General features: G+C 34.4%; 1 protein-coding gene across 8 annotated transcripts in view; it reads left to right on the top strand.

The window, feature by feature from the left end:
* The window catches only part of ATRNL1 (attractin like 1), a 519,346-nt gene that overhangs the window by 269,369 nt on the left and 229,462 nt on the right, over nucleotides 1-20,515 (top strand). For all 8 annotated transcript variants that reach the window (XM_032988565.2, XM_032988564.2, XM_032988569.2 and 5 more), the window contains exon 26: nucleotides 20,373-20,451. In XM_032988565.2, coding sequence (XP_032844456.2) covers nucleotides 20,373-20,451 — 79 coding nt within the window. The remainder of the gene's footprint in view (nucleotides 1-20,372; nucleotides 20,452-20,515) is intronic.

The raw sequence follows: 20,515 nt of genomic DNA, 5'->3' as shown, positions 1-20,515 counted from the left end.
ATGCCTGCAAGGAAGCCTTTAAACCGTATTCTCTAATTTCCACCAGTGGAGGATTCAGACCATTGCCCTGTAACTACAGGCATCTTTCATAGAGTCAGTGGTAAAATCTTCCTACTTACTTCATAAAGATTAGCTAGATGTGTACTGTATATTACAGTGATTAAGAGAAACCAGCTATACTGATTTAAGCTAGTAATTTATGTCTGTGATTTTTTTGTAAGCTTTTAGAAATACTTATTAAAAATGATGGTTCAAGAGCTTGTTATTTCTAATAAAGCAGCCCAAATCGCTAGTATTGCTTTCGGGAGTTAGAGATTAATTGTGAAAGGCAGTAGGTGATGCATGAGATTTGGTTCTGGCAGCAATGCAGTCATTGGCTCCAACTGAAAATGGACAACTGTTCTAGGATCAGAACAAAGCTCCACTGAAAGACTTCTTTAAAGTTCAGCTATCTTATAAATTGTCACAAACTTGAATATACACAGATGAGTTATGATGCTTTGAAATCTTGCTGTGAAGATAGTCCCCAAAACCCATGAAGTAGATGCAAAATGTGAACAATGGCAGACAGCTGTGTTCATCAGACTTTCGATATTTCTCAAACTGCCATGCATTTATTTGATAAGTTCAGAGTACAACTTTTTTGAACACTTTAATCACTGTGCTCTCAGGAAGTGTACTTGAAGAATCAGACCCTTAAGTGCTGTGAACAGACCAACTTCTGTTAAGTTCTGTTCCCTGCAAGGGGGCAGAAATGAGCAGACACTGAAGTCTTCTGTACCCAGTGCATTGGCTAGTGGAAAGTGGTTTAGTAGCTAATGCAAAGCATCCCATTTCTCCTCATTCACCACAAACAGAGCAATAAAATGGTGATTACCTAAAGGTCACTGTATTAGTGTTTTGGTGTTTGGATGTTGCTTGTTTTCTTCTTGGAAGACAACGAGATCTGAAAAATTATAAAGCTCATGCAAAACCAGACCAAAGTCTGTCCAAGTATAATAGAACGGAGAGTCCCTGTGGCAAATAGCAGAGGCAGACTGAAAGCAGTTTGTTTCTATTCTGTGCCCTAAGGAAGGCTTAGAAAAGGTGAACTATAGGCTCTTTGATGGTGAAGCCATCTCTGTAGGTACATTGCATTAGCTCTCCTGTTATGATGGTCTATCTGATATGGTTTGTTCTGGGTAAGTGCAAACTCACCATGATCCTGATGAAAAAAGAGATCTCGCTGCCTGAACAGTTAGCTAATTGGAAGTCAAGGCCAATGTAATCCTCCTTACAGAGAGAAAGGTTGTAGGATAGCTGACAGCTATCCTATCTCTGCCTTTGATTCATCCCCCATCTAATTTTGTAACCGAGGCTTTCAGCTGGCACTCAGTTCAATAGGGTGTTGCAGCTACCTGCAGCATAATGTTAATGATCAACCTTAAGAACCTAGTTGCAGAAATATGTAAAGGAATCAGGAAATGTTGTGAGTAGTGCACTGCAGTAATCCAAGCAAGGTAGATGTAAAACGTAATGACAGGGTACCCCTTCCTAAAGGCACATACAAATCAGGCTAAGGTTTGATGGTTATATTGAGAAATAGAGTGCTTATCAAAATATACTTTAAAATCTTGGTGGAAGGTTGTATAGTATTCTTCTACAAGTGAATTGGTATTAAGGTGCCTATAGACATAGGCAGAATGTTTAGGAGCTGGAGCTCTTGTACTGTGTTTCTAAGAAAAAAAATAGAAAAAATAGCACAAAGTAGATTGACAGTTTGCAAAGCAGAACTTGAGAAGGAAAGGGAAAGGAAAAATAAAATGAAGAAGCTTGAATTGGTTCTGAATGAAATGACAGCATGAAAAAAGTTATTTGATTGCACTATGTTTCCAAGCTTATTAACTCTTCTAGGAAGTTTAGCCTAGACCTATTGCTTGTCTAACTGGCACTTTCCAAGGCACAAACCAGTACCTTGTGTGTATTTTTTTTCAGTGTTATGCACAGAGGCATGGAGTTTTCATAAGTGTTAGAAGTCCGTTTATTTTTTTATCACAGAACCAAAACAATCATCCATAATGTCACAGCAACACTCCCGACTCGTAACTGCTACAAGCATAGGTAGCATCCTCACTGACATCACAGCTAGCAAATGGTCAGTCCATGTAAATGATCCAGAGAAAAAAATGTCAGGTTGTTTGTCACTTCACTAGCTGTTGCAATGTGTTGTTAATAAATGTAGGAAAAATACTTAGTGTGTCCTTTACAAAAAAAACAAGACTGAGAAATTTAGAAAGAAAAGTTTCCAGTCTAGACACTATTTAAACTTTCAGTAGTAATTAAATTGGATGTTGTTTCTACAGAATCACTAGTCTAAACAAGCTGCAGGATATTTCTGATAGGAAAATTTAGTAATAATTATTTTATTTTTTTCACAGTAGTAGACTGAGTTAGTCATACCCAAGGAAAGTATCAATATATCCTCTCCAGAGTGGTTAATAGTCTTCTAGTATTTATCTGAAAATTTATTTTCAACAGTTTATAGCCTAATAAGACTATTTTAATAAGGGTTGGAGTTTTGGTTTTTTTTTTTTTTTTTTTTTTTTTTTGTTGTTGTTGTTTTTTGTTTTTTTTTGTTGTTGTTGTTGTTTTTTTGTTTTGTTTTGTTTTTCTGTTTTGTGGTGCTTGGTTTTTTTACTGGATGAGAATGTGGTATATTAAAACAATAAAAAATTATCTTGGTAAGAGAAATAACTCAGGTCCTGTTTGCTAGGATTATTATCAGAGAAAATAATTGTGCTGAAAGACGAATTTGAATGTGCTTGATAACAAAACTCTTTCAAGCTGCAGTGATAAAAGTGGATTTGCATTTCTCCCATCTAGTATTATATTTTTTCATATTTCTGAACACATGGTATAACCCTGTTCACTCTGGCTGCCTACCCAAACCAGCAAATAAGTTTATTTGACCATAAAATTTTTTTAACAACCATTCAAAAGTATGGTTTAAAACTATTTTTATAGAGTGTTTCAGAGTAAAAGATGAAAGGGACATTTTACTGCTTGAATCAGAAACATCAAAATAACAAGCATGCTTACAATTTTCCCAATATATCACCTACTTTAAAGGTATTCTTCTGTAAGGAAGTTATTTAAAACTACATGATAAAGCACAAAATCTATGATTAGATCTGTAGTTAATGCTTCATCTACCAAGATACTGTTGTACATTCTAGAACAGAAAAATTATAGAAATACAAGTTCTTCTGAAGAATAAGCAGAATATCACAGAAACTGTAGTGCTCCAGAACATGTTACTCACAGTGAAAAAAAGAACCCCTATTTAATTTCATTATTTTTATTCTGGAAGGTTTCATTGTATCTCCCAATTCAGTCACCTTTTCTCTATGAGCAGAAATGCAATCAGGTATATGAGTAGTAACAGATTCCTAACAGTGTTACAGAAACTCTGCCATCTCTTTGTTTCTTTAGTCAATGCTTTTTAGCTCATGCCTTGAAGAATTTTAGCCGTCACACAAATTGAGAAGTTTGTGACTTTTTGTCTTTTCCCACCTGCTTTGAAACAGTACAGATCTCATTAGAAAATTTCACAGGCAGCAAATATGAGTGATCTTCCTTCTTATATTTAAGAAATGCAGTGCCCACATTTCAAGAATGTATATTTCTTTATTACACTCAATAAGCTAGAGCCTGGCTTTTTTTCCAGAATGTAGGTGATAAAGGAGTTTTCAGTATTTTCAAATTTTACATGAACATATTGTTTTAGCTGAGTAGATATCCAGGACATTTTAGGCATTTCATAATGGGATATGAAACATCTTGAGTCTCTGAAAACATTATTCACTTTTTCTTTAGATCACATTCTGTCATGCATAAAATTTGACAATGTTCAATATTTGTTAGTTTTTATTACATATGATTTGAATAAATCCAGACTTGAGAGCCAAGAAAGTCTTGATTTCTAAACCTGCTTTTAAATAAAATTGTAGATAAGAGTTTATAACTGTACTCATGCATATCTGAGAAAAACTATTTGTAACAAGAATCTGAAGCGGGAGCTCTGGTAAGAAATGCGGTTTTGTCTCAATCAAAAATCAAGGAAACATGGAGTCAATGCAGGTGACAAAGGTTAGATATTAGTATGTTTGTGATAAGTAATGCTGTGCAACTGCTACTGTCATAACTATTTTTTTAAAGCATGTTTCAAATACGTAATACCAACCACTAACTAATCGGGCACTTTTTCCGGGCTTATATCTTTATGCTCTCAGAACGATTCCTTCCCTTGCCTCTGGTTTAGCTCTTGGGGTTGAACTGCCAACTAGTGGATTTTATGGCTGTCTGGAATGGTGCATTTTATACACTTTTATAACATCTCTCCTTACTATTATTAATTGCAGAATTTCCAGTTTGTAATAAGTAGAGCAATATCTGTAAACACAGATACTTTAAAAGTTTTAAAATCCTTCTTGTGTGTGTGCTTTCAGAAATTCTATGAAAATTATGGTCATTTTGGATTAGGGGTACATTCTTTCTGACAAATCTTTCTGTGAGCACTGTGAGTGAGAGAAAACAATATTCAGAATATACCCAGTGTTTTTTGCAGGAGGAAGGGATGGGCATTTAGATTGGGACGAGGACTAGTAGCATGAGCTACAGTAGGAATTGCAGCAGATACTGAAGAACCAGATTTATCACCCCCACATGTGTGACTGTGTGCCAAAATCTCAGAACAGTCACTTCAGCTGTGTTTCACACAGTGGGAGTGGATGGCTGCATTTCAGTGAGTTGCATCAGAGCTCCCAAAAGCTTCAGTACCTGAATCTGCCACGCTTGGTATAAATTTGCAATGGGTGAACACCTACTCTTTACTGTTGTCCTTTGATGTATCTGCCCAGCTTCATGTTTTGTTTTTGTTAAAGGATTATAAATTAATGCTAGATTTTGGCATGCTCATCTTTATGAGATTGAATATTGATCTCTGTCAGAGAGACAAAACACACTGTGTCAGGATCAGTTCATGTTCACCATGCCTGGATTCTCAGAAAATGCAGAAGTCTTATAAATCTAAATTAGAATATTTTCTGGTAACATGAAAATCAAGTTAACTTAGCAAAATGGATTTTACATTTGGGGCTAGAATAAAATTGATTTTTACTTAGTGATGCATTAAACAGTTTTCACCTCACTTAGAAGCAAATAGTTGGTTTTTTACTTCCACTGGAATGAGCATGTCTATATTGTAGTGGGCAATCTAAGTTTTTTGTTTTTTTTTTTTTTCAAAAATGTTTGCTTTGAATTGTGGAATGTAGTCTTCCAACCTCGAAATCACTGGGAAACTTTGTCATCACTTTAGAGTTATTTGATATATTCAGATTTCCTGAGAAGGCAGCCACTTGTTGCAGCCTGCAAGCAAAGGAGATTCCCCAGTACACCTGGATCAGTTGCTCTTCAAAACAATGAATGAGTCATTTAATCCCTTGGTGAACATAACTGTCTTCCATTATTTCATTCTTGTTTTTCTTCTTTCTGTGTTTGTCCTTTGAGTCATTTAGGAGTGCTTTAGTGCTTGCCATATTTTGATTTCAACAAACACTGTTCCTCAAAGTACAAAATAGTTGCTCGGCTTGATATCTGACGATGGCTGATATACTTGCTTTATATATAGGAGATCTGGGCTTTTCCTTTCTTCAAGTAGGTACATTTAAAATTTTGAACTTCTCACTTCCTGTATGTATCAAATAAAGTGAGAGCTGTTCATTGTGCTTGGTGAAGTGCTTAATCCCGATTTCTGCTCAGTTCATAATAGCTAGAAACAAGTTCTGGAGTTGCTTAAGTGCAGAGGGGAGTTGTAAGGTGAAGGCTTAGGTGACAGTAACAGGATTTGAAAAACTTATTTTCTTTTTTTTCCCTAGTCTTTTTTAGAGACTGAAAAAAAAGAAAATCTTAAATTGTGCTTTTCATTGTATATGGTGCTGTAGCATAGAACAAAAAACATTTTCTCACTACTTCTGCTTTTATAAACTCTCTCTGGAATCAAAGCTGCCACTTATGTAGTAATATTCACTGTGGAGGTCTCAGAAGGTGGCACCTGAAATATACTTTCCAAGACTCCTGAAGAAAGTATGTCTTTTTCTGAATACTCAATACTTTCTAGGCTCCCTTACACTGAGACAGCTCTGTAACGTTCTCCTTTCAGGGATGTGTCTTTTTACAGCTGCATTGTATTTTGTTTCCTAAGAGTCATCATGGATAATTCATATTGTGTTTGTTGTTTGATTCCCTACATTTTATATTGTATTTTCTTAAATCTGATTAGTCTATTATTTTCTTAGACTAAAACAGCATTGACACTCACAGCTATTTGTTTTCTAGAGTGCTTAATCCTGGTTACTTTTTTTATGAAACCCCAGTCCACTGTACTTTAAACAAAAGAACAAGAACAGGTTGTCATCTGTGATAAATGGACTTGAAATTTTGCTTTGGTCATTTTAATTCAAAAGAGAAGCAATTCTGTCTTCTTATGACAAGAATATGCACCAGTTGCAAAATTAACTTCAGAAATTTGTTTCCAGGTATAAGTATATAGTGAAGTGGGGTGAAAACCAATGAAGAAAAATAACAACAAATACAGGAAATAAAAAATATTAGGGTTTTCCTTTAGGCAATAATGTCATTGTCCGTTATTACAAGTGACAAGCAGCTTTCTCAAGCACTTTGCTAGTCTGTCTCTGCAGATGCAGTCGGTATGGCATGCTGTGAAGTGAGTGACATTGAAGAAAAGAGCAATCTGTTTATGGCAGTGGAGAAATATTCAGGGTCTCTGTGTTCAGTTGTAATAAATCACAAAAAGAGAAAAAGAGTGCTAGGTTGTGTGTTATGCTGTGGATTTCATAGATACTAAAATATTTAATTATTACTTTTGAGAAGAGACATCTGAATTAAAAAGAATTAAAAAGGATTTAATCTAATGAGATTTTTAAATGGAAAATTAATAAAAATATTCCAGTAAAATTTGCTGGTAGCAAATGAAACATTTTGTGTAGAAGATTTTTTTTTTTTTTAATTCATTTATTGAGTTCCAAGGTGAGGGGCCTACATTTTGTCAATAAGAAGCAAAATTATGGAAACTCTGCTATGGACTTCAAAAGGCACACTAAAAATGACATATTAAAAGGTAGTTATATCATCTATTTAAATTTTTAAATCTCAATTTAATCTGCATATGTGGCCCAATTATGTTCAATATCATAATTGTTTTTTTATGTTTTCAATAATTTTTTGTGATATTTTAGGAAAACAGTCTACAGTTTCAAAATTATATTTCTTTCCTTCCCTGTCCTGAGTCTTTTCAGTCAAAGTTCTAAATATCAGGTTGAGGGGAATAAGGGGGTTTGCATTCTTTATAGAACACAATTACAGAACAATAATGGTGCTTCTTTGGCTTGGAAATCTAAAAAGCCTTACTCTGTCTTAAAGAAAATTTCATGTTAATAAGAATTAATAAGCAGAGTTATGACTTTTTTTACTCCTACCGCTTCAAATATATTTGTCTATTTGGAAAAAATATTGGAAATATTACATAATGAAGGGTAAAGTTCTTTAGAAATCTATTAAATTTCTTGATTATATTTGAGTCTAATACGTCAAATAATGCTGACGTGGCTTGATGGCTCTCTAAAAGTATTTTATATTTCTGTGATTTATTATACAAGGATAACATCTGCACTAGAGAAACAGTGCAGTGAAAGAAAAGAATGAGGGGAAACATAAAAATTCTTGAAATAATGTGAATCTTTTGGTTTGATAGGCTGCTGAAATGATTAGAATAAATTACTCTTTTTTTTTTCCCCCTGAATTTTAAATCTTAAATTAACATAAATCAGAAAAATCACTGCAAAAAAGCTGAAATGAAAGCACAAGTATTTTATAATAAATACAATTGTTCAATTTCTAATTCCTCTTGAAAGTTACTGCAGAAAATACTAAATTCTGTATTTCATAATTTGTATGCAAACTTCATAGACATAGATTATTTTTTTTCCTCTTTAGATCTGGGATTTTTATGTGCAATGTCACTTGTTGAGAGAAATATAGAGTATTTCACCCATGAAGGGCAAACCCATAAAATGATATGAAATATGAAAGTCTTCTCCATGAGTAAAAGAAACATAATCACGCTTTATGGGTGTGACGTTCTATTTATTCTATGGAGATTAATTTCAGTTTATGTTAGATTAAGCCCCTTTGATTGTAAATCTTCTTTATTTGCTGCTTCAAAGAGGTGAAAGGAAGAACTGACGAAAGTTAAAGTTCATATCTAAAGCTTTATTGCATAATATATTTCAGAGTCCTTTTAAATGGTTCACTTCTGTTTGATATTGTATTAGCAGAATGAAATGTGAATGTTGGTCTTCTGGATAGTGTCCTGATGAGCACTATATCCGTTTTCCCTTTTTAGTTATATGTGAAGGCTGTTTGCATAATTGATCATTCATTCATACATTACTATAGTAACTTGTGGTATAGCTTGTGATATATTTAATATGAAAAGACAGGTTTATGTATATATAAGCATGAATTATGTATGTAGGAAAATATAAAGTATGTATGTGTGCATCTGTACATTGTATAGTTACTTTTTAATAATTATTTTCTTTAATAAAGTTATTTAAAAACCCCTTACATTCTCTATAACATTTCAGCACACGTACTTAATGAAAAAATAAATAGTTTTTTTTTTATGATCATTTTCTTGCAAGTAACAAAATCCCTGCTCAAACACATTTTGTTCTTCCTTACCGTCAAGAAGTTTTTTGATGTCTCCTTGCACAGCAAAGACCAATAAACCCAGGCTTTGTAGGGGCAGTTGTCAGAGATAATTTTAAACTATTATAGGATTTGGAGTTTATGCCTCAGGAAATGAAGGATTAAGTTGGTTTTCTACATTCAATATATATTAATAAATGATTTTACAGGGATGTGGTAGCTGTTCTTACTAATAAACTAATATGTTTTATATTGATATTTTATTGATGCTGCTTATTTTATAATATATTGTATATAAAATGCAGTAGATACCATTGATACTTCAATCTCCCTGTTTTCAGTTATGCATTCAGAGCTTAAATTACAAAGCTTTATTAACAGCGTTATTGAAGTCTTAGTTTATTATTTTGTTTAATTTTGCTCTTCGTCCTCAGCAAAATTATTTTGGTTGCATTTTTAATAGCATTTTTAAATGTGTTCCTCTAGAGACTTCTTACAATGTACTTTCAGCAGTATACTGTTTTTTTTAAGGCTCATTTCCCTTTCATGTATTTCCCTTAACTTCAATCACTCAGTGGTCCTGTGGAAACTAGTCAGAAAGCTCCATGGCACAGGGTTACCACTTTAATTTGCCCATGACCTTTATTTTGGCTTCTCTGCAGTGCTGCAGATCTCTGCTGCCAAAACCAGTCTCAAAACAAAGGCTGCTACCATCAAAAGCATTTACCAAGGCCAGTGGGCCACCTAAAGGCAACAAGGATCTTTTACTGTAATAAATCTACATTGCTTCCAAAACAAGTTACACTCTACATGCAAAACAGCTGGAGCATCTCAGCCTATGCATCTAATCCTTTGTTTAGAATTTGTTGTATACGCAGGCATGCGTTGTGCTACTACGTGTTGGTATTGGGGTGAATCAGTCCCTGAATACTTGCCATGAATACTGTGCTGCCCCACTCAGTGTAGGTGTTATGGGTAGAAGTACTTGAGTAGAGGCAGCTCATAGACTTTAAGTTGATTATTGTTATTTATATTGCTATTTATCTAAGCAGTAAAATAATCACATTCTATAACTCCATTCTTCTCCCATAATACCTACATAATTTTATATATATAAAATATATAGTCACATATATTTCATACAGGTATAATTAATTTTATTTATTTATTTATTTATTTAACAGAGTCGCTGTGTACATACATAAGTGGTCTAGGTGGCTGTGGTGCACACTTAGATATTTTGGGAAATAGTGTCATTGGGATATTTTAGACTCACCTTGTGGAAGTAATAGTGAGCATGGATCACAAATGTCCTTACTTTTTGGTTGTTGTTTGGCTGGGCAGCTAGAGATGGTGTGAAAGTTAGCTAATGAGAATTCCTCAAAAAAGGAAAAAAAAAATAGTACCTATGGAACAGAATCCAGCTGCAGAGAATCAGTGGTATCATCTCATGATCACAGGTTAGAGTTGTTCAGGAAGCACCTCAAAGGTAGTGCTACCTTTGTGGAGCTGGAATAAATTGTTTGATTTGGGATTTCAGAAGATTGAGCATATAGCCTTATAGGAGGTGATTTTTTAAAGGGGCTTTACTTTGAATAATTTTTAAGATATAGCAGTAACACAGGTTGTACACTAAAAAAATGATGTTTGGATCAGATACTGCTGCAGATATGAAATTCCATGCCTGCCTGAGTACTACTGATTCAAAAATGTTACGTCAAGTTCTGAGGTTTAAGCACTATCTGCCATTAAAAAAAAAAAAAAAAAATCACTTAAAAATTTTTGCTCACATCTGAATTGCCTCCTGCAGTGGCCAGTGTCATGATGCTGTTATGTGATATCTTTAAAGCTAGGCTGTTTATGAGATTTTAGTAGGGCTCTTTTCTGTAAAATAAGTTACAATATCCCTGTGTTTTCCAGGTATTTTTCTCAATAGGACCAGGGAATAAGATCCTTTCTGAGGAATTCCTTTATAATCTTCCTGCCATAGTCAATCATAGTCCTCCAAGATAGAAATAATTTTCATCTTCATATCCATCTACTCTGTGGGAGATGAAATTCTGTAGAAAAATGTGTTACTCTGATCTGCCAAACTTCTCTTTGCTTCATAAAAACATCTAATCTCTGATTCTAACATAGAGAAAAATAGGAATTTATTATGTGGGAGTAAAGTACCCCCTAGCCCATTGTCTCTGAACATGTTTCATTTATAAAGCTTAGGATTGTCAATGATCAATGTCTCATCGACCAGGGACAGAGAATGTGTTGACATATAGTTTCTGAACTGAATTTTTACTCAGCCCAACCACTCTGTCCATGGCTCCATCTCAGCCTCCGTTCTTTTATTTTATTCTAAATGAGATAGGTACCAGTTACATCTGTTTCCAAGCAGAAATGTTTGTGTGCGATTCTGAGACAGGTGTTATAGAAGTAATAATTGTAGTATTTTCCTGCACCAGGGTAGGAAATTTTTTATAGATGTGATCTGTTCTCCTCGGTTAAAAGGACTGCTCTGATATAAGGTGGAAATCTTTGCAAAGGTTTGACATTTCCTTGGAGTACAACTTGAGTCTGCACTGACAATACTTGGTAGGTGTTAGGCTGTCACTGAAGAACACTATGTTCAAATTCAGGAGTCTGAGATCATTGAAACCTATTCTTTAGGGTTTCCTCTTTTTTTCTTTTTTTTTTTTTTTTTTTTAACACATGTTAAATACTCAAATAAATAGAAAAACTTATACCATTTAACAGTTGAGTTTATTCTAAATTCTGATCCCTATTAGATACAGTCAGCTTTTTCTTGCCTTAGAAATAACTATGTGTTAGTGTTCTCTATACCTGCGGAGCTGTTCATGGCAATTACTTTGCTGTGTGAACCGCAGAAAAATGTATACAGATTTTCTACTGCCATCTTTAGGAAGTTTTGCATATATTAAAGAAAAATGCTTTCAGCTGATTGTCCATATTTGAATGTATTTTTTAATCTATGAGCTGAGGTATTCCCATTATGCCCTTGTAATGTTTGTAAATCTTTTAAAACCTTGGTCAGTAATTTTATGAACTGCATCTCTGTGCAGATGCTGTTCCTGTTAATCAACCGTGACACAGTAAAACAAATCAGATGTGGATATCCTTTACCTTGCATTCTTACCAAACATAAGGTTCTGCCTGGGAGGATCAGATTAGTAGAAGGCCATATATATTTCTTTTTAACAGTTACTCTTTTTTTTATAAGGTTGGTAGTTGTAGACATGCGAGAAGTAAATTTTAGGAGCAATTATGTGACTTTCATGAGACACTTCACACAAGATTTATTTATGGGAATATACAGATTTTCAGAACTGCATCCAAAAATAGCATTTTAATCACTGTCATCTGGATAAGAAGAATTATCCATGTAATTAGTTTCAAATGAACTTGAAAAGTGTTGCTTAACTTGTGTGAATTCCATTTGAGACACAAATAAATAAATACAAATTTGCATTTAAATGATTTTTGGTAATACTTGAAGTTTTAAATACCACCATAGATAATTTACTTTTTATTCAGGCATTTCTTTCAGTTTACAGTTCGGGAAGCAGGAACTGAGGGCTTGAACCCTTTGTATGGCTTTTCAATTTGAAGGTTCACAGTTGAATTAAATTTCCCTTGGGTTCCTTTATTTCATGGAGAAACTGTGGGAGAAAAGTTGGAGCTCAGGATCTATTGCTTTGTTAAAACAACAGGGGCAGGAAAAATCTGGCTCGGAATAGGACATAGATCTAGGCTGATGGAAGAGAACCCTTCCATATTTAAGTATGTTCAACAATAAAATATAGGTAGTTGAAGAGGGAAATATTGTAGCTATTAGCTGATCGGTTCCAGAAGATTGAGTGTGGGGTGCAGCCCGTGGATGGGGCTACTGGTGTTGGTAGCATTTCTCATGACTAGCAAGAGTAAGAGGACGTTCCTGAGCCACCTGGATGGCAATGCTGCCTTGGTAGGCAGTGTGTTTCCCTGGCTATGGCAGCCAGAGCTCTTTTAGACCAGGAAACAAGCTCTACTGGCTGATGTGTCTTGGCCCTGCAGGGTCAGCCAAGATTTATTTCCCTGACCCCACACACTACATTACCACAGACTGGAAGCTGCACATCCTACTCCATTGCTAGCCAAGACTACTTTCCTCCAAGTCTTTAGACATTTTAATTTAGAACTGTAACACTTCATTCACAGAGTCATTCAAAATTGCTAATCATTGAAATATTCTTATTTATAACAGTGTAAAACTGTGTGATTCAGAGCAATTTAATTAACCATTAAAAACATAAAAGATTTTATACTGCTCTCATACGTATCAGACTCCTAATATTATGTTTACAATGCTTCCTACTTCAGATAATCCTGTTGAAATCTTTGGAGCTGCTTGTCATGTATATTAGTTAACACAAGTAAGGATGGCTGAACCTAGCACATCATAATCATAAACACAATGTTCTTGTCAAGTAAATTGCTGGGACAATAATTGCTATTTGAAGTCATGGGTTTAGAAAAATAATTGTTCAATTATTTTTATTTTAGAATTGTGCTTGCTTTATAACACATCAATTAAAATGTGCTCTATTTGCCAATAAAAAGATAGTAAATAATATGTCAGAAAAACAGTTCTTAGAAAAACAGTATACATGATCTCTTAAGAAACATTTTCAGTACTAATTTAAAAACATTAGCTTAGATATTAGACTTGTTTTCTTTGCATGTTATCTACGTTAAAGATTTTTGTCATTTTTTTTTTACTGAATACTATTATTTCTTGTTCATGTTTGAAAATATGGTAGTATGAAGGAGAAACATTAATACAGTGTGGGTTACTGTTAAGATTGCTGTTTAGTGAAGTATACATTTTTGTGCTCTTGGCAAAGAAAGTGAGATAAACAGACAAGGAGTTTCTGGATCTAGAAGGATATTTAACTGTTGTCTCACTCAGCACAGCAAGGTTCAATTAATTAAGCAATAGTTGCCTGGTGGCCCAACTCATACTTTCAAAAAGGAGCTTTTGAAATATGTGTAAGTATACACATGTGGGCAGTCAGTGAGACTGCTATGCACCTAAATAACTTTATGAAAGCAATCTTTGGATGCTTACGTCTCAGTAAGCAAATAAGAGATTGTCTGTTGAGTAAAATGGTGCTGAGGACCTGACATACGCACTATGTACATCTGATAAATTATTTTTGCTTTCAACTCGCTCAAATTAAGTTCCACAGACTAAAGACTATTTGTGTCTGGAGTGTATGTTGCATATGCTCCAGTTCAGCTTCTGCATCAGGAGCTCCAAGACTGCTCCACAGTCTAAGCCAAAGCACAGCAGTGGTAACGATCTGAGGAGTTGCTCAAAAGCCCGCTCCCGGTCCACACTAAACCAGCAATGCAGGCGTTCCCCTCAGAATCTAAGGACATTTCTGCCACGTGTTTGAGCACGGTGACAGTATGACAATGATGGTGTGATGCTGTGGTCAAGCTAACAGACCATCAGTTTTCCTGTGAGTTATTAGAACGGTCTGGACAAACTGCTGCACAGATCCGCTGCTCCCAAGGTGGGCTTAACCGGTGATAGCAGAGCTGAGGGAGTCGGCACCACCCTCAGCTGTGCAGAGCTGCTGGACTTTGTCCTCTGTCACAAGATGAGTAAATGCAGTGGGTGCTTGAAGTAGAATCCCACATAGTTTTTAATTTTAATAGAATTAAAAGTATAATAGATTTAAGGTAAAGTTTGAAAATATGTTTGCTTTCATCCTGTTTGGAAATTTATACTAAATTATTATGCAAATTAATTGTTTAAGTAAAATCATAGAAACAGCATTTATTCATGCATGAATATTTACCTACATTTTGGGACATTTTAATTTCTCTTTGCATGTTAAATAAGAAAAGAATGAGAAAAGAAACAGTAAAGGATGGAGCATTTTGTTTTGTTCTGTTTACCTTCCGTTTACATTATAGGTCCTTAAAATACTTATATTTAATTCATGAAATAGTTCCTTTTACATCACTGCAAAAATAAGTAAATTATTTCATTTTAATGCAAGTATTCTTTTGATACAATATATAACTTATTTATAGGCATTAATATGCAATGAAAAAAAAAAAAAAAGAGGATTTCTATAGTGTGTTTATAATGCAATCATAGAGCTTAAGGCACAAACTTGTCATTAGTTCATCTAGTCCAACCACGCTGACCATTACATTTCACAGATTTTCCCCTGTATTTATCTCTGTAATTTGAGTTTCTTTAAAGATGATCCACAGCTTTCATTTTAATTTGCACATAGCAAACATCAACACACATTAATTCCCTTTACAGTGTTCAATCTGCCTTCTAAACACACACAGAGAAAATGGCTAAATATGAGCTCTTTAAATTAAAATTTTACTCTGTACATTGCAAAAATAGTTATGCAGGCAGTAATTATTCCTTGCACTTTTCCTTTTCTGTGTTCTATTCAATCAGTATTTCTCTTTTCATACTACCCAGAGCCCTTCTGGGAAGGTCATGTCTAGCCTAGACCTTACTCTTAGACTCTGTTGTTCTCTTGCAGCCAGTCCTTGGTCACTTTCCTCTGCACTGAACATCAATTACATATGTTCAAGGCTTCTTCCTCTTCAGTTCATCCATTCTCTAATTGTTCATTGTCTGTTACTTAGTATTAAGACAATAGCTTTCAATTGGTCTATAATACACACCACTGGTGATGAATTGCTTGGTTTCCAACATGCTTTTTCAGTGTTTCCTCTTATTTTGTTCCACATGGTTTGAAGGGGCAATACTGCAAAGCTATGTCATTATCTTCTGGCAGATCATTTCTTTGTTCTAGAGACAACAAAATCCTGATAGTGCTTGAGCTGCTGTGGTTTTAAGTCTGTCTTAGCATGATAATTGTCTTATTGGAAAGATTTACATTCATAAGTGCAGAAAGTCATTTGCTCTGTACTCTGGGTCAGCGTTTCATAAGACATCTGCATTGCAAAGGCATCTATCTGTTTGTTCGGATGTCATTCAGAGTCTCAACTAGAGTCAGAAATGGTGGACCAAATCTATGACCATGTGGAAGAGTTAGTGTAAACACATTTATTTTTTTGTACTCCCTGTTTACTATCCATCCATTTTCTGTATCTTAGATTATCTCATCACTGCAGCATGGTAAAATCTTTTCAGTATATGTAACATTATTTTACAATATAGAAAGTAAATCATAATAATGTCTAAGTTTAATTCAGATGTGTTTGCTTCCAGCCATTGTTTCTTACCATGCATTTCTGTGCTGGATGAATGAGAACCTTTGTATTTTCTACTCATGGAAATTTATGCTCAGTGTAGGCAAGTCACCACTCGTTTTTTTTTGAAAAGTGAAATAATCAAGCTTGTTAAATCACTGTCAGTAAAGTATTTTCTCCGACCTTTGAATATTTTTTTGTGATTCTTCTCTCTATTCTCTCCATGTTCCCAACTTCCTTTAAAATAATGCAAATATCAGAATTTCAAGAACAAGTCTGATAGTATCTCTTTTGGCAATACCTTGTAGAGAGAGAAATTAATCTCCCAACTGCTGCTTACTACTTTGCACCTGAGTATTTAAGGTTGTTTTAACCCTTTTTGTTTCAGCATCCCAGCAGCAATTTATACTGAGTTGGTTATTCACACTGATCTCTAAATTATTTTGGGAATTGCTTCATTCCAAAGGGAATGTATAACTTTTTCTCTGTAAATGAGGCCTGGATTCCTTGTCCTCATAAATACATCTTAGCAGTGATTGTGTTTAAAAACAAATAAATAAAAATTGCTGAAATAGGTACAATTAACAAATTGGCACACTGATTACTTTGTCCTCCTTACCATTCCATTCCTCTAGCCAAGTGACTGTACTCCTTTATATCTTTTAAGTTCAACTTAGTGTTTTTGAGATGAGGTGATGGGTGCTTCAAGATACAGACATATTACAGATTTATGCACTGGCATCCCAATGCTTTCTGTTTCGTTCTTTATATCTTTTCTAATCTCTCCTAACATCCTATTTGCTGTTTTGACTGCCACTAAACATTCAGTTGATACGTTCAAAGAACTATCTGCAATGACTTCAAGACCATTTTCTTGAGTGGTAATTGCTAATTTAGAACATATCATTGTGTATTTGTAGCTAGAGAGTTTTGCTTTTTTCTTGTGCACATTGCCTTCAGTTCATTGGCACTGAATTTCATTCTCTTATTTTATTGCCAAGTCACTGAACATTGCAGTCAGCTTTAATTTTTATTGCCCTAAATATACCAAGGCTATTATCTCATCCCAGCCTGGAACCAGGTTAGTTTGACAAAATCTATTTCCCATGTCTGTCTTCTCTTTGTTAAGATGAATTTTGATATTTTTTTCCATTCTGATTATATTTTTAAAAAAAAAAAAAAAAACAGAGAAGAAAGTAAAATATTTCTTGTTTACTTACCAAGAAAAGATCATACAAAAGTATTAAGTAAACATTTCACATTATCAATACTGTAATTTCCAGTGTTTTATATTATTTTATGGGTGTGTCTTTGAAACACTCATTTCTGATTTTGACTTTGCACATAAACTAAACAATGTTTGACTGATGACAGGAAGCTTCAGTGCATGACCCAGCTCCGTTGAAGTACAGAGCAGAGAAGCAGTTTGAAGTTTTTCAGCCAGAACTTTCAATTTTTTTTCTTCCTCTAGCTTAACAGAGTTGTTCAAAAAATTAATAAAAGCGAATTTTCTAAGGAAAGACATCCAGTTCCTGATCATAATGAAGCAGTCACACAGTGTAAGGCTCTCTTAGTTTCTTGTGTCCAGCTTTCTTGAATGTACTAATATTTTTCAAATTCCAGGAACTTTGGATTCATAATTTTAAACAGAGTTGCTGATGTTTCCCTAATTTAGTTTTTTTGGAAGGACTATAGAAGAGGAGAATAGTGAATGAGAAGGCTTACCCTTACTTCATGCACAGTATGCTAATTTATAGCAGCATGTCAGCACTCTGTTGTTGTCCCTAAGCATCTGTTGCAGTTAAGAGCTAGACAGCACAGTATATGGTGGGGGAAACTGGGCAATAGTATTTGTAAGCAGCTATTGGTTTAAAAAACTTAAAATACTTTGCTGAAAAAATGGAAAAATGGATTTATTCTAGTCATCAGTGTTTTTTGTTTTTTTTTTTTTGGTTTTTTTTTTTTTTGTTCTGCATTTCCTTAGACACCAAGTATACATTCACAATCAACTTGTACTTGCTTTCAAAGGAGACGGGAGGAAGGGAGACAGCCAAAGACAAATTTTAAAAAGTGAAATCAGTGCATCAACTGGAGTGATGCATTAGACAAAACCGTGAACATATCCTGATGATCAGTTTCTGTCATAACATTCTTTGTGCTACTTCGATATTTTGCTGTAAAAACATTTTAAGAGAAACTCTATTAGTAAGAAATACTGTGTTAATAAATTGGTGTATCAATTAAAATGTTCTTACTGTGTTAGTTCCTTTCAGCGAAGACCCATGTAGACAGATGATTTACACTGAGATTCGTTAAAGTGTAAGACTATTTCTCTTCTGAATTCCCTGAGGTTCTTGGACCAGCACTTGCCCTCTCACATCCTTTTATTACAGATCGTTAACTCTTCCAACAATTTTCTATTGGCAGAATAGTTCTTAGATATGCTGAACTGTTCTGATCCATTGATCAGAAGCAATCAAAACTCCAAACACCTTTGTTTTTCAAAGGATCTGTGCCAAGAACCAATAAAAGTTCAATGCAGTATTTAAAATGGCCTTATAAGGAGAGAAGAACATACATTGCTTTCCATAAAAATCCCTAAGTCCCAAATAGCATTAAGAAACTGCTAAGAAAATGGTGGTTGACGTCAGATGTTAAGAGGAATGTTAAACTCTGCATTTAGAACCAGATTCTTTCACAATTTTTTCCTTTCAGGTTCAGAACAATCAGCCTTCTTGGAGCTAAACAGACAGAATTAAGTGTCTTAAGTAAATAAACAAGCTGCTAATTTTAACTGAGCATCCTATGTCCAAACCACTTTATATATTTGATACTTTTGTCCTTCAAACTTGGCCTCACTCTGGCAGGCTTTCACAAGGGTGTTCAAAGAAGAAGCTGATAAAAAAGAATTTTGAAACCATGTCGTGAAAAGAGTTTTAAATGAATAAGATGCTGATAGAAAGCCATATTGATTTGTATTACTTTAACCATCAAGGAAAACTTGTGTTAAGGACACTGATTTTTGAACATACTCAGAGCAATGGCACTTTTTGCTGTCAAATATTTGGTGGTACAGCTGCTTTTCTTGCTTGCAGACCAAAGAATGATTGGGCACTTTAATTCCATTACCTTAATAGTGACATTAAACTGTAGTTGCTATAAACAGGTTTCTAATAGTGTCCATATTATGGATAAAAATTGAATGCCCTGAGCTGTTACTTCTGGAGATGTATCTTCTAGGTCGTAATTTCAGTTCTGTTTACAGCATGATACAGGAAAGCATTGGTGTTACTGCATGGGTAATGATTCTATTTTGCATTTCTACACAGTATTCCTCTGAACTATACTACTTCAGGGAATTCTTGCTATTTCCTGTATTAGTTAAAAAATACATTTTAGAGCTTTTTGGCAAAAAAAAAAAATACAGATGACTAGTATAATTTAATAGTTACAGTGTTGTATTAATTGAAAACACTGTGTACAGCAGATGTGCTAACATGACTGAAAGCTCTTCACACAGCTAGAAAATCCACATACTTTTATAAAAATCTCTCTGAAAAATTAAAAGATCTTCTGACTGTTTATATTAGGTGTCAACTTTGGAAGTTTTTTTTCAGTATTCAAAATTCACTAAAAGAGGTTGAGAGTTCAATGATCTTTCTACTAAAATACTTTATGGATTAAATGTTACAAACACAAAAATATTGGAGCAAGAGAGAAGGCATATGCTCTGGCTGTGAACTACAGAAATTTAATAGTTTGATTTTTTTTTTCTTCTTCTGTTCTGTCTTTGGGACTGTAACATGATAATGTTCTCTGGGATGTTTTCCCTGGGCAACTCACCACAGAAATACTCAATTTGATAAAACAGACCTTTTGTAATGTTCAAACCTGGTTCCTCGATTTAATTATTCTCCCTGCATAGTTATCATTCCTGCATTCCAGCAAATTATTCATAATTCACAAACTGAAAGAAGTATAAATTGGTATTTTTTTTTTTTTTTTGTAGTTCCCCCTCTTTTTCCACCTCCTAAATGTGGAACATGCAGTGCATGTATGTTGAGACTGTTGTGGGTATGTGGACGATTGTAATGGAGCTTATCCTGTGCTAATGGCCACAGTAAGAACATTTTACGGAGACAACCACAGCATCAGAAATGTGCATTCTCTTTTGACTCTGAATGTGGATGGTTGACTGTCTTTGTCATCCTGGTAGTTTAGTTTTCCTCTACTTTTGTGGGGTTTTCCCACTATTAAATGTATTTTTGTTACCTTTGACACCCTGAAAATACAAGTTTTTTTCAGACTGTTATGCTACAATTATTTTTTATTTTTTTTTTTTGTAATTACAGTTGTTTCTTATCCTTACTGCTGGTAGCTGCTGTCGTTTGGAAAATCAAACAAACCTGTTGGGCTTCTCGACGGAGAGAGGTATCAATAACTTTAAGATTATTGTAGTAGCTTTACCTTTCAGAATAAATTGAGAGCTTTGATG

The sequence above is a fragment of the Tyto alba genome, unplaced genomic scaffold, assembly GCF_018691265.1.
Source record: "Tyto alba isolate M040663 unplaced genomic scaffold, T.alba_DEE_v4.0 Super-Scaffold_1, whole genome shotgun sequence".
Lineage (NCBI taxonomy): Eukaryota > Metazoa > Chordata > Aves > Strigiformes > Tytonidae > Tyto > Tyto alba.
The sequence above is the reverse complement of the archived record's forward strand: the minus strand, read 5'-3'. Positions and strand labels throughout refer to the sequence as shown.